At 43.0% G+C, this 14033-nt stretch overlaps 1 protein-coding gene across 2 annotated transcripts in view; it reads right to left on the reverse strand.

Moving 5' to 3' along the window:
* WDFY1 (WD repeat and FYVE domain containing 1) overlaps positions 1-14033 on the reverse strand; it is a 43613-nt gene that overhangs the window by 25749 nt on the left and 3831 nt on the right. For both annotated transcript variants that reach the window (XM_074364390.1, XM_045512097.1), the window contains exon 2: positions 2550-2617. In XM_074364390.1, coding sequence (XP_074220491.1) covers positions 2550-2617 — 68 coding nt within the window. The remainder of the gene's footprint in view (positions 1-2549; positions 2618-14033) is intronic.

Here is a 14033-nt window from a genome sequence, read left to right on the forward strand (position 1 = left end):
TTCCAACCTTTGGCCCCAGTTTCCTTGTCTACTAAATGCTGAAAATACCATCCTTTGTATAGTGTTGTAATGATTTCATAGAATAATACCACCAAAAAAAAAAAAAAAGCATGAGGCACATAGCAGATACAGAAACTAAGAGTTCCATTTTTCTTCAGCTAAAGCAGATGTTGAGAGCTACTTTTGTTCCGTGAGGTGACACTGTGAAACATGGTTGGTGTGAATACAGCAACATTCTCAGGTTTTGCTTCCTGATCACCTCTGTCAGGCCACAGGCAAAAGTTTCATTTGGTGGATGACCACAGAAATGTCCTCACCGGGGTAATCTGCAGGTGGTTTTTAAATCCAACATGGCACTTTTCTTCTCATATTTTGAATTTAATTTTAAAGTAAAAGTCATCCTAAAACAGACAAGCAGTTATTTCTCATAATTCATTCATTCTGTTTCCTCCTGGCAGTGGTCCTGCCGTTTTACCAGGAGACATTACTCCAGCTGGAGGCAATAAAGAAGCATCTGGAGGCAGCCCGCTGTGCACGTGCACATACAGACATGAGGGTGTCATCCCCCACCACGGAGATGCTGTGACCTTTTCTAATTTTTACTCGTCTTTCCAGCCATAGCATTCTGGGAGCTACTTCCGGAGGGTATAATTAGGCCAAGGTGGTAAAGGATGGCAACAGAGAGAGCAAAGCCACGTGGCCAGGCCTGAAAGCCAGCAAGCGCGCACTGCTCCTGCTGGGTCCTGGTGCCCTGGGGGAGAAATCAATGACAAAGGTACCAAACATCTGGGGGAAGCACAAGCTGAGGAGTAACTGAACTAAGTAGGAGGCAAAAATCCATCTTGGCTTCTCTCTATCCTAAAGAGCATGAACTCCAAGGTTAAGGGCTAAAGCAGATGAAGCTGTGGCCAAAATATGAAGTGTGGGGGATGGAGAGGAGGGAGGAGTAACTGCAGGAGCATTAGCAAGACTGTCCACAGAGAAGACAAGCATTCCCCGGGCCGGGACCAGCGCCTCAGGCTGCTGCTTTCCCAGCTTTCCGAGCTATCCCTGGGCCACTGGAAGGAAGGAGTCATCCGTCTTAGAGAAGTCTTTTTTTTTTGGGGGGGGGGGTAAAGGTTGGGCTCAGAGGCATAGGGTGTTCCCCCTTCCTCTGCCCGGCTTCAAAAAAATTCCAAAGTAAATTTATCAGAAGAGCTCTATAAACACATTGACTAAGACGTCGGCCACTTCATGTATCAGAGTAACCAAGGTTATGTACCCACAAACACACCTGGACACGGGTAACAGGAAGTACTACGGCTTGGCACAATAAATTATGATAAGGGTTTCAGATAGTTTTTTAACACGCTACACATATTGTAAAGTTTTATGGTTCCTTTTATAATAGCTATCTTTATACCTGCATTCCAAAAAGTGTATTTCATTTTCATTGCATGGTTTTCAAGACAGAGAAGCTGACCAGCCTGCCCAAGCCATCAGTGGAAGGTAGAACAAATGAAAATCCTGATCAACTAATAATTCTTTGTGAAAATGTTTATAGGAACTAAACCCTGCGTGTACCCTGGAATAAACGTGCAAATGAGAAAGTGCTAGCCAAGAAGGGACGTGCTGAGAAGATGACTCAAGCTGATTGTATGGAATCTGCTGAAAAACTAGCTGCTCCATGTTTGTGACAAACCCCACAGCCCTGGAATAACTCTCCATCTGGAACAACTGACAAGTGCTATTCTTTGGAGAACTTTAAAACAAGCCACCAAGCATGCCCCAGAGTCCTTCTCTTCCAGGGGGTCCTCTGAATATTGAAACCTTAACTGAGGAAAATCCCTCACTCAGGACCGAAACCACAAGGAAATCAGCAGCTAAGATGCCTTTCGTGCGGCCCCTGGGGGTAGCAGGACAGTCCCGGCGTGGGCCTGGGTGGTACCTGGGCATTTGTTTTCAAAAAAGGGTGAGGAAGAGGAGTGGAAGAGGAGGATGCAATGCTGCTTAGATCTGCAGGAAGGGTTAGAATTTAAATGTAATTTTATGTCACTACATCTCAAAGCAAACGCTTTATCTTCTGGGTTTATTTTTAGAATATATTTGACCACTGAGAAAAGTCTCCATTTAGAATGTGTTGTCACCTTGGACCAAATCTTCAGTAGCATCCAGAGTTTGTGCAGAAGTTGGACAAAAGACCGATTATGAAGGCGGGGGAGTGTTCAGAGCCCTCTTTTAGCGTCATTATCAGCTATTACCAAGTACAACGTCACCACTAATGTAAGTTGGCAAAATTAAGACAAAGGAAAATAGGGGGGAGGGGAATGAGGGCTTTTTCTTCTTTTTTCTCCCCCAGTTTTGCTCAAGTCAGCTTCAGTTAAGCCAATCAGCCCAGCCTCCTTTGCAAGAGAAAAGGAATTTTCCTTCAGTTTAACACGGACTTTCAGAGGCATTAGGCAACTGAGAGGCACATCAAGAAAATTGAACAGCACTTTCCAATTTGCCGTTCTGAAATCACCACAGACGTCAGAGACGTTTTTCTCCGGGGGAACAGTCCGGCTACTCACAGGCCATCGTGTGGTAAATGCTGGGCCAGTACTGCCCACTGTCTCTTTTCAGCCATACTCGGATGGTTCTGAGGAGAAAAGAAAAGAAAAAACAGTAGTCTTCAGTAATTTTATCTTCTTTTCTGCTCCAGGAAAACACTTATTTTAGCGTCATTACTATAGCCCAACTGACCTTATAAAGTTAATCAACTGGACAAAGTACACAAATGCACACACAGAGTATATGGTACACTACACTAGTCTATGTGCAGCCTATTGGCAAATATGTATACATATACACTGTGTACACGTACACACGCACAAATGATTTACAGTTACCTTCCGTATGACCATATATGGCAAGTTACACAGCAGACAGGCGTCCGGATTTCAAATAATTTTAATAATATGGAAACTGCTCATTATATGATGATATACAAAGAAAACAGAGCTGCTTCTCTTGGCAAAGACAAACTGCACACTTGGTCACTTGACCGAGCCAGATGAAGAGAGCAGCAGACATAAAGAGAAAGAACACGTTTCTGGGAACTGGGGGAGGCGTCCCCACGCCACAGCCACTTCACCAGTAATCCCCAGTCCCCCCGCCCTGGGAGGAAATGGTCCCCACACCAGTCTCCGGGCTCCACCTTTCATCAGAACCCACACAGGGAGATGAGGAAATCCTGCACACAGGCAGGAAAATGACACATGACCAAAAGAGCCAAAGTTTAATATTTTGGCTTGTCGCCCTGGAAGCAGTAAGGAGTATCCACTCACGAACCTCCCTGGTGCCCGGGCCTCTTCCTCCTCAGAACCCTTAGCACACAGGCCTTGGCCAGCACAGCCCTGCTCCGCCCTGGCAGCGACTCCTAGCTCTCTCACTGTCCCTTACTGTCAGCTCTGTGGCAATCACGCCTGTATTCCTAGCAGAAACACAGATTCGGGCACACAGCCAGCGCTGAATTAACATTTACAACCTTGAACTAAACTACTGTAAGGCGAAATGTTGACGCTGTATGTTTCCATTTTATTTGAAGTTCAGGGCAAGTAAGACTGGTCTATGAGGATAAAAATTGCGATACTGGTTGCTTCTGGGGGTGAGGAGAGAATGCAAAAGGCTATGAGGGAACTTTCTAGGGAGGTGGTAAGGCTCTGGGGAGTTGGTGATATGGGTGTTCGCATCTGTCAGAACTTGCCCGGCTCTACTTAAGATCTTACAGATTATTGGAAATGGTAAAAGCAAATAAAGACCAGACGTTGACCTTCACGCGCCCAAATAAGCAAGACGACCGAGCAGCGCAGCAGGCATGATGCTGTTTCACGTGCGTGAGATCAGCCGTCTGTGCAACAGGCCCGCCTTCCGGCCGCTGCGCCCAGGTCACGGTGGAACCTCCGCCAAGCTGAATCACCCGGGACTTTTCCTCTACATCTCAGCCTGATCACAACTGGCCAGACCAGAAGTCAGAAACCAGGAGAGAGACAAATAGATCAGTGTGTGTCCAGCAGTTGAAACGACTGCTCTTGGTCACACGTTTTTCCATTTGGACTGGACAATCTTGTATATCAAAAAAAGGGAAAGAGTGGGGAGGGTATAGCTCAGGGGTAGAGTGTCTGCTTAGCATGCACGGGGTCCTGGGTTCAATCCCCAGTACCTCCATTAAAAAAGGGCAGGGGGAGAATGAAGCCAACTTGTGGAGATAAACAGGAGAGCTGGAGAGTTCAGGTGGAGGGTCCTCGTGCCAGCTGCTCTTGAGGCCAAGCTACTTCCCTAGACTTGGGTTCTAAGAGGCAAGCTCGAGGTATTTCTGTCGTTTGCAATCAAGCAGGTGCCAATCCACAGTGTCTGCACAGCACACCGGGAAGACTCCCGGATGCAGTCTCTTATTGAAGCATCATTAAACAAACTCCTATGTAACAAGGTTCACAAGGCGAGACAATCAGGCAGACTTCTTCGTGAGTACCTATACTGTGACAGAAGGTCCAGGAAGTCCACGTTCACGTCCAAAATTAAAAGGGAAAGAAAGAGGGAGGTCAGACTAATGCAAGTATGAGCAGACCTATAATTTTTACAGTTTGGAATGTGACATCGTAAATCAAAATTTAGCACTCTTTGAGGTTAACATTTAAACCACTCTGTTACTACTTGTGGGTTCTTGGTTACTATTCATGATTATTTAGCTTTCTTCTTCCACAAACCTCAGAGGTGAAGACTTTTTCACGGTACAGATCTTTCTTGTTTGAAACCATTTAAATCAAGTTATGAAAAATACTTAATGGCAAGGGAAAATGTTCATGATATACTGTTAAATACAAAATGCAGTACAATTCCAGTTTTATTTTAAAATCGCACAATCTAACCATTCCTCTAGATCCAACTACCAATTTACAGGAAATGCAGAGAACCCAACAAACGCCCCCACGAAGGTGCATTCAGCAAAAATCAAGATGGCAGGAAACTCTACAGACAAATGACCCGGTTTCTTCTATATAAAATTTGCAAGGGTGAAAAGCAGAGATGGAAAACCAGCCTACGACTAAAGAGGTTTAACAGACACATCAAGCAATCGCAGTGTGGAGACTTACTTAGATCCTGATTCAATCAAACTGTGACTATATGTATATTATTATGAAACAACTGAAAATATGAACATTGATGAGACGTTTGATTAAAAACACCATTCATTTCTTTAGGCTCATGCCTAAATGGTGTTGCAGGGTTTTGCTTGTTTTTTAAGAAGTAAGCAGCAATTCCTACCCAGGACACTGGCCCTTGTCTCTGTTCTCAGCATGCCTCCCATGGTCCAGCCCTCCTCACTCATGCCACAGTCCAGCCTCCTCTCAGGTTACCTGGTGGCCCTTCCCTCTGGTCCACTTCAGGCATGTCTCCTACTAGCTACACCTTCCAAGAAGCCATGATCCCACTGCCTCTGTGCTCAAAGCCCACCAGTGATAATCTCAAATCAGGGGTTCAACTGATTCCAAGACCCAGACCCTGCATCCCAGCAAGCCGTCATCCTCATGTTCCCCAGATATGCCAAGCTCAGGGTATGCCCTAGGCCTTCAGGACCCACCCTACCAAGGACCTTTCTCTCCAGGCAGTAGTTCATCTGGGCAGCATACTGCAAGTTGGGTACCATCTCCACATGACCTCCCTCACCTGAAATAATCAATAGAAACTACAATGATGATCCTTAGGTCTGAACTACTAATACAGTATTACATTTTGTTGACTATATTTTATGTTACTTAATACAGAATGTTTACAGATACATTTCATTCCTTCAACATAGGGGATGAAACAGAAGGAGTTACAATAAATTAAGGGCCAACTCTCCTCTAAGCATTAAATCGGCTCAAGGATTCTACTGCACTTGCAAAGACAGTATAGCAAAGGCCAAAGCACGTGACGATCAAAGCATCATGCAGAACCTTCATTCACACAATATCTCAAAGGGCTTAAACCTGCTAAACCTGCTGTATCTGTTCCATCTTTTAAAGACCAGAATGCTGTCATATTCTAAAACCTCCCAAATCAATCTCAAAAGTTGTGGGTCAGGTAGGTAACTCAACAGAGGGTTCAGTGGCACATGCTCTTCCCCGTGTCCTCTTCAGAGAAGAGCTATTTCAGACGGCAGAGAAGTCCATTGTAAGTGGGAAGCCTTAAAGGTGTCTCTTCCGCCCAGTCACTCAACCTGGAAAAGCTCACATTTTAACTTCGCAGCTTCAGAATGATATATAAACTAGTCCAAGGTCAAAATGGGACCTACCTACTGAAACACAGAATTATTTCCTTTGGAGGACAGACATCAGTACTACCATTTGGTCAGCATCCAGCTGACACACTAGGAAATGGGCAAGACAAATTATCTATTGGGATTGTATTAAACAGAGTTGTATAATTTCTACTAAGTAATACAGAAATTTCTTTTGTACTGTATTCAGAATATGTCTCATTGGTTTAAAAAATGGTTGTAAAAACAGGCTTAAGTTGCACTATTTAAAAAAATCAACAAATTCCACAGTCCAAAAAAATGTTACTATTCAGTAAACTGGAGACAAAATCTACTATTCACAATAATACTGTTTAGTAATATTTTAGAAGAGCAAACTATTAAAAACTCTAGATGCTATTAATACACCATGTGATCACCAAAGTGTCCAGATCAGATGGTTTTATTTTTACAAAACCACAATATTTTCTGCCTAGATGAATGTCTAAGCCACTCTCTGAACTGAGACAAAAACAGATTAACCGCTCCTTTAATATTCTGACAATGTTACACCCACTCACCGAAACTCATTTTATGTTCTTCTTGCTACTCAGTCTACCCATTTTTCTAGCAGAAGGCTTTTCTTTGATATTCCAAGATCATGTCAATCTGGAAAGAAAGTCTTTCCTTAAAATCAAAACCTTAGAAACATGTTCATCTTTGCCAAGCTCTATTTTTAAGTTATTTTAAAAAACAATAGTCTGGTATTTTTCCAAAAGGTACTTAGAAAGGAAATGTGTCATTTCTTTCAGAGCCTACCTCAGTGTTTGTCAAACTTCCTCATGCCGCTGCCATCCCTGGGGAGGGCTCTACCATCGGTCTCCTTTGCCCTCCTAGTTCGAGAAGCATGCACTTCCGTAGAGCTGCGAGGTTCCCCACGGACAGACGTCTTTGCGAAACAATAACGTGATACACACAAAACCCCTCTAGATGCACATCATGATCATGACCTTACCCGTCTCGTTGTTCAGTACGGTGAATGATTCACTTATTTTCACGATAAATGAAATGCCAAAGTTGGACTGTATTTCTTTATTTTAAACATTTCAGGCTGAAATGTGTTTAAAATGTATTGCTGGGCAGGGCTAAGCAAAGGAATGACTGAAAACAATAATGAAGTGCCATTTCTAGGGTTCTCATGATTTTTTTGCCAGTATTGTAATAAGAACTAATTTTTTGGCAAGAATTTTGCTCCATATAATGAGAAACACATTTCCTGCCTACTACGACTAATAATGATGGCAAAAATAACAACCATAAATTGATAAGAGAATTCCAGGCTTGCCAATGGATTCTGAAGACATTTTTTTAATAGAAGAAAAAAAGAACTATATATTTTTAAACAGTTCATATGAGCATTACTTAAAGGAGTAAAAATTGGGGGGAAACGTTAAATAATGAAATGGGTTAATAACACAATAATTCAATAGTTTGAATAGTCATTGAAATTAGTTATGAAAACCACAGAGCCATGAAAAAATGTTCATGAAATGTTAAGTTTTTTTTTTTAAAGCATAATATAAAATGATAGAACTAAATTCCATAAGCATGCTGAGTCAGGCGGGGCAGGGCGGGAGAGGAGGCTGATGAGGGGCAGTAGGAGAGAAGGGAGCACATCTGTGAAGCAGACAAGGACTCTGGCTCCTGGAGCGGAGCGGTGGTCCCCAGAGAAAAGATGAGGAGCAGCTGAGAAGCAGGAGGCCAGCAGGGCCACCAACAATTAAACACCTCCTCCTTAACCCTGAGGCACCTAAGGACTTGTTTTGTCTAATTTTCAAGAGCAGCTATCTCAAACTGTGCATGTCACAAGTGTACTCCCTCGGAGTGTGCCCATTAAATCTTTACCACTGAGAGCAAGTGAGGCTGCAGAGAAACAGGAGTCAGACCAGAGCTCTGGTACAGCGCAGGTACCAGACTGCGAGGCAGTTTCAAACAGGGTGCAGACAATTTCCTCTTCTCAGTGTGGCCGATTCTAAGGGCTCTGTGGTCCCTCACTGAGGATCTCTCTACCACGAGTCAGGCCTGGAAGTCTGGAGCATGTCGTGCCCCTGCGGAGTCTATCAGGGGACTCGATGCACCCACAGAAGTCAGTACAGAGGGGTGAGGAGGACCTGGACACAGCACTGGAGGTGCCAGGTGAACAGGGACTTGAGAGCATCAATCACTCCCTGGGAGCAGTGAGCAGGGATAGAGCCAGCAGAGCTGGGCAAAGAAGTCAGGCACCGAAAGGCAGGGAAGACAAGACACCGAAAGGCACAAGACCCACTGGCCTGAAAGACACAAGGCAATAAACCAGGCCTCTTCATCAACATGTCTCCACTGAACTTCTTAAAGTTCACAGCAGTGAGCTGCAGTGGCCTAGACCTCCTGCATTCTACACACACACCAGGAGTCCAGAAAAGCTGTGATCCATAGAAGACATGACGCTGCATCCTCCTGGCAAAGATGACAGCTGAGGCCTCTGTTCTACACTTAGGGAGGCAGAAGCCAAGAGGGAAAAGTCCTGAAGCCAAACAAACCAACGTCAGCACTGGGGCAGCTTTTCTGACTCCGTCTACTTGTTCTGCCGAAGATGATGAAAATTCACATGTCAAAACGTTACCAAAGTAAGTAATACAAAGTGAAGCAGCTTTATATGGTAATTCATACATAAAACAATGTTTCAAGGCAATTCAGAAAACGCCACATTTCATCCTCCAGAGCAGGAACTCCTAAACAATAAGAAAACACGAAGTATTAAATTCCCTTTTTTCTCCAAATAAATACCAAATGTGGAAAAGTCTAGGTACAACTTCAAAGTTTTCACTTAGTTCAAAGAAATCCTGACGTCTTGGTTAAATAGGAACAATGATTCTAACAAACCTCTCACCACCTCAAGATCAACTTCGGTATGCCATACAATATGTAAGTGCTCAGGGAAGTAAACAACAGAAACGGGCTCGGTTCTTCACCCCTCCCTACCCGTGCCCTTACAATGTGATTCCATCAAGAGTGGAATCTATTTCTCTGACCTTGAATGTGTGCTGGCCTGTGACTTGCTCTGGCCAGCAGAACGTGGCTGTAGTGCTGGAGTGCCAGCTCTGAGTACAGAGGCCCTCTCTCGGAAGCCTGCCCCAGTTACAAGAACAAGAGGGGCTAGCGTGCTGGAGGATGAGAGGTCACACAGAAGAGAGCCCCACTGTCCCAGGTAAAGCCATCCTCCACCAGCCTGTGGCTAGCAAGCCACGTGAAAGAGACTGGCCAAGATGAGCAGGACCAACATACGTAGAAGTGAGCCTGGCTGTGACCAGGAGGACTGCCCAGGTGACTCACAGGCTCATGAGCAAGGATAACATGAATTTTAAGGTGATTTGCTACATAGCAATAGCTAACTAATACAGGGCTTTCTGTTCCAAATAGTATATCTTCCATAATACTTAGGAACTGGATCTTAAAATTGGAAATAAAAATAGCATTTGGCATTTACTGAGTGCCAAGAATTTCAAAGTACTTAGTAAACAAACAAGTCCACTTTAACTTTTAACCAAACTCTAGGATCCTCACTTTGCTCAGAACCTAAAGAGGTTACTGTAAAAGCATATGACGTCATTACTGTTGATTAAATATCGTTCAATATTTTCATCCTGTCTATCAAGGATAATAATTCAGTGTGTTCTTTTATCTTACTACAGTAGATACATAAAAAGCAGACTGAAAACCACAGGCCGGATGAACTATCTATTCCAGGGAGATTAATCTGCCCTTTGCTCACAGAGACTCCTGACGATCAGAGTAAGTAGAGAGGCTCCTTTTATTCTTCTGGTCCTTCTGTGCTACTCTCTCAAAGAGCTGATTAAAAGCAAGTTAAAAGGAGACTTTAGGAAATCACCCAGTCTATACAGCCTCATCTACTTAAGCTACAATACAGTAGAGCAAAGATAGATTCAAAGCATGAGTTTTCTTCTCTCTCAGACCAGGAGGCATCTTGTGCAAGTCATGATTAACATCACTTTTAAACCTATAACTCCATTAGAACACACATTTAGGCTTGATACATGTTATTTTCCAGTATGATTACCTTGAAAATCGTGTCCACAGTTTGATAAGTAGATTCAAAAAGCACACGAGTGTTTCTGTAAAGTCACAAGGTCAAGTTCTACCTCGTCTGACACATCAGCATTTCCAAAACCAGATCTTTTGAAAAATTTCTCAAAAAACACCCTAGCCATCCCAAAATAACTAAATTAAAGCAATTCAACCATCTACAAATTATAAACTGATATACAGGGATTATTTAATCAATTTAAAAGAATATAGAGTATAGCACCTGTTACAAATTAATTAAGCCCCAGGTCCGGTTTCTTTTAAACTCTGAGCAAATAGTAAGTCTGAGGGAATCTGATTTTTCCAGTCACTCTCAAGATTGCTGATGCTGTTTTAAATACTGGTAAACCACCGCACATTTCTGTCACTTACTGCAAAGGATATTCTTTCCTAGTCTGACAGTACCTCCAGAGTTACTGACAGAAATGTGTAGTTTTGACTAATATAACATTGTAAATCAACCATACTTCAATTAAAAAAAAATTTTTAAATAAAATGACTCAAAGTGAAAAAAAAAACTGTAATTCTGGTAGCTGGGGTAGTTTCTATAACATTAAGATGTTAGCCTAAAAGGGAAAAAGGAAAGGATATAGCACAATCTGCTTTTATCAAATAAATAGCAATTCCCTTCCAGCCAAGTCTCCTGATCTCTGCCCTCTTCATTAATGCTGGGGAAAGCCACCTTTCCCCTCTGATAACAAAAGGAGAAAACACTAGATTTTTACTGAATTGATTATCTAAACTGAAAGGCAGGGAAACCAGCCTCTCTCTACAGAGGAGAATTAGATGGGCTTAGAAAAAATTAACATTTCTATCACCTTTTACGGTCTCGGGGGAGGAGTCCTGGGCACAGTGACGGTGACTCTCAGACTGCTGATTTCTGTCCTAGGAGGAAGGTACCTGCGCCAGCCCCTAAATGAGTAATGCTGCTCCAGAGGCCAATGGCTGGTTTCTATCTGCAGATGTTCTTTTTCACTTGAGGAACCATTCCTGCTGTTATCTTTTCACTGTTAGCATCAAAATCATTTTTTGTGACCTCTGCCACCTAGGAGGGTAAAAGCCGTCACAACCCGGAGGAGCAGAAGCAGTCCAGACAGGACGGAACCAGTCAATCAATGCAGGGTCCACGCAACACTGCTTCTTGAATTAAAAAAAAAAAAAAAAAAAAAAAGGTTCAAACTCTGTCCACAGCCTGGAGGTCTTGAAGCACAAGGATAACCTAACCCAAAAGAACACAGCTGGAGGCAGTAAGGAAGGCCTGTTTTTCCCTTCTGGTCCAGGCTTCTTTATTCCTACCAGGTTTATTGATGGATCTACTCTAACATTTGAGAGACCACTGAGCACCTACTTTCCTTCTGGGAGTCTGGAACTGGGGCACGTGGGAGGCAGAGGCTGCCTTCATGACCAGCCTCCAGTGAAAACCGTGGGTACTGAGTTTCTTACCACTCGCTGGCGATGGCACTTCACACACGTGCTAGAACTCACTGCTGGGGGAACAAAGCACCTCCTGCGTGACTCCACAGGGCCAGGACTCTTGGAAGCTCACGCCTGGTTTCCTCTAGACGTCGCCCCATACCTCTCCCTTTGTCTATCTTTGGTGTCCTTTTGCTGTAATAAATCATGGCCTTGAGGATGACCGTTGATGGCAGTCTTCCTAGTGAATCAAGGAACTGGAGGTGGTCCTGGGGCTCCCTAACACAGCAGGGCAAAGACTTTAGAAGGAAAAACTTGTGACTGACGCGACTTGAAAGTGACCAAATACGGAAATGATGAACAGGCAGGATCTGAGACAGTTATGAGAACTTAGGGTTGTAAGTCACGCCCAAAATGGTACTGCCCTACGCAGACAGGAAAAATTGCACGTTATTTACACACACACACTCACCGACATAGGCAGCAGAGACAGCTTTAGCTTTTGATGAGATCAAAGCAATTAAATGGAAAATAAATGGGAATGAAAATAATGGCCAACATGTATAAAGCGCTTTCTCTGCACCAGGCACAGTTCAAAGAGCTCTGCCTCTGAATTCATCTAATTTGCACAAAACCCTATGAGGTAGGTGCCGCTACATCTCCGTTTTGCAGATGAGAAAACTGTGATACAGAGAGAATAAGTAACCCACCCAAGGTCACAGGGCTGGGATTCAAACTCAGGCATTCCAGATACAGAATCTTTTCTTAAATATGCTGTAAAAAGAAAATGATCATAACAACGAAAAACTGCTCTAACGACAGAGGAAGAAATTCGTTCCCACCCCGGCTTCCTGCCTTCTCCTGTCTTCACTTAATTTTGTAACGCAAATTAAAGAGTCTATTTTTAGGCACTGCACAACAACAAAAATACAGCAGTTAACAGTCTGGCTTTCTGTATAAACGAAAAACTTCTAGCTACGCCAGGTTTCCTCATAAGCATGACTTAAAAATCAAGTTGTTTATTCGATTATTTCCATGTGAACAGTTAGCAAGTACACAATTTTTCCTTCAAAGCATCTTAATATGCTGAGAAACATCTAAAAAGAAACAAATATATTAAATACCTTATGAAACAAACAAACAAAAAAAGAAGATGCTACCAAAAATATTTTAAAAGTTGGTTTTCTGTCATCTTTATTGCTTATCAGCCTAGCAACATTCCAAAATACCTCAAAACATATAAGATCTGTCTTTGCCTGACTTAGGCCAGGTAAAACTGAGTTTCTTGCAGAAACCAATCTTGGCCCACAAGCCCCTGAAACAAAAGGATTAGCACGCGTCTCTCCAAAGTCTGTTTTTCAAAAATGAAGACAGCAGGGCCACAGCCTTAACTTGATTATAAGTCTTTTAATAAAGTTTTTACCTTTTGAAAATGCTATCCTACCACCAACTGTCTGAACTTTGGGGTGCTGTCCACAGCAAAGAAGTTCAAAAAGCAAACGTGTCGAGGGAATTGATTCCCGCTGTCTCACCACATTCAGTTCTGTTCTGAAAGCAGTCTCATTTTCTGTTTCCCCCACCAGGAAAATGACTGCCGTAGCTCAAATTCTTAACCGTATTACTGAGGTTATTACTTTTATTTTGAGAGTTTTCCTGACTAGAGAAGACAGTCACACTTGATTGGCTCAAGAGTATTTTTGTTAACTTCAAGAATTTAGCACTCTTACACTTTCCATGCTCAAATACTCTAGCTCCAAAGTGCAGGTGACTGAAAACTAAAATTTAAAAATACTAATTAAGGTTTCTCGAAGGATGAAGTTAAACAAAAGGGCTTAGGGTGTAAATTACTTCAACAAAATATAAATGAATGCATATGAAAGAGCAGCCCTCTTACCTGTTAACCCTTCATGGCACAGTAACCCCTGAAGGTCTCTGATTAGACCCCTAAGTTCACATCGTTACCAATGACTCCAGGTATGAAGGAATTACGCTGAATATTCCACATTGGTTTATTACCCCTTGGGGGAATTACCTGTATTTAGTTCTATCATATATAGTTTGGTTTGGGGGGGGAAATAGCTGGGTATACATAAATATCTACAGGCAAATACATCCCAGAAGCTGACAAAAAGGAGGACGAAGTGTCAACAGTACTCTCTCCCAGCGGGTCTCCAAACCAAGCACCAGGAAGAACAGCCCTTCGTTAGTGTGCAGCAGTGGTCCACAAAGTGTGGTTCCT

This window comes from Camelus bactrianus, chromosome 5, assembly GCF_048773025.1.
Source record: "Camelus bactrianus isolate YW-2024 breed Bactrian camel chromosome 5, ASM4877302v1, whole genome shotgun sequence".
Lineage (NCBI taxonomy): Eukaryota > Metazoa > Chordata > Mammalia > Artiodactyla > Camelidae > Camelus > Camelus bactrianus.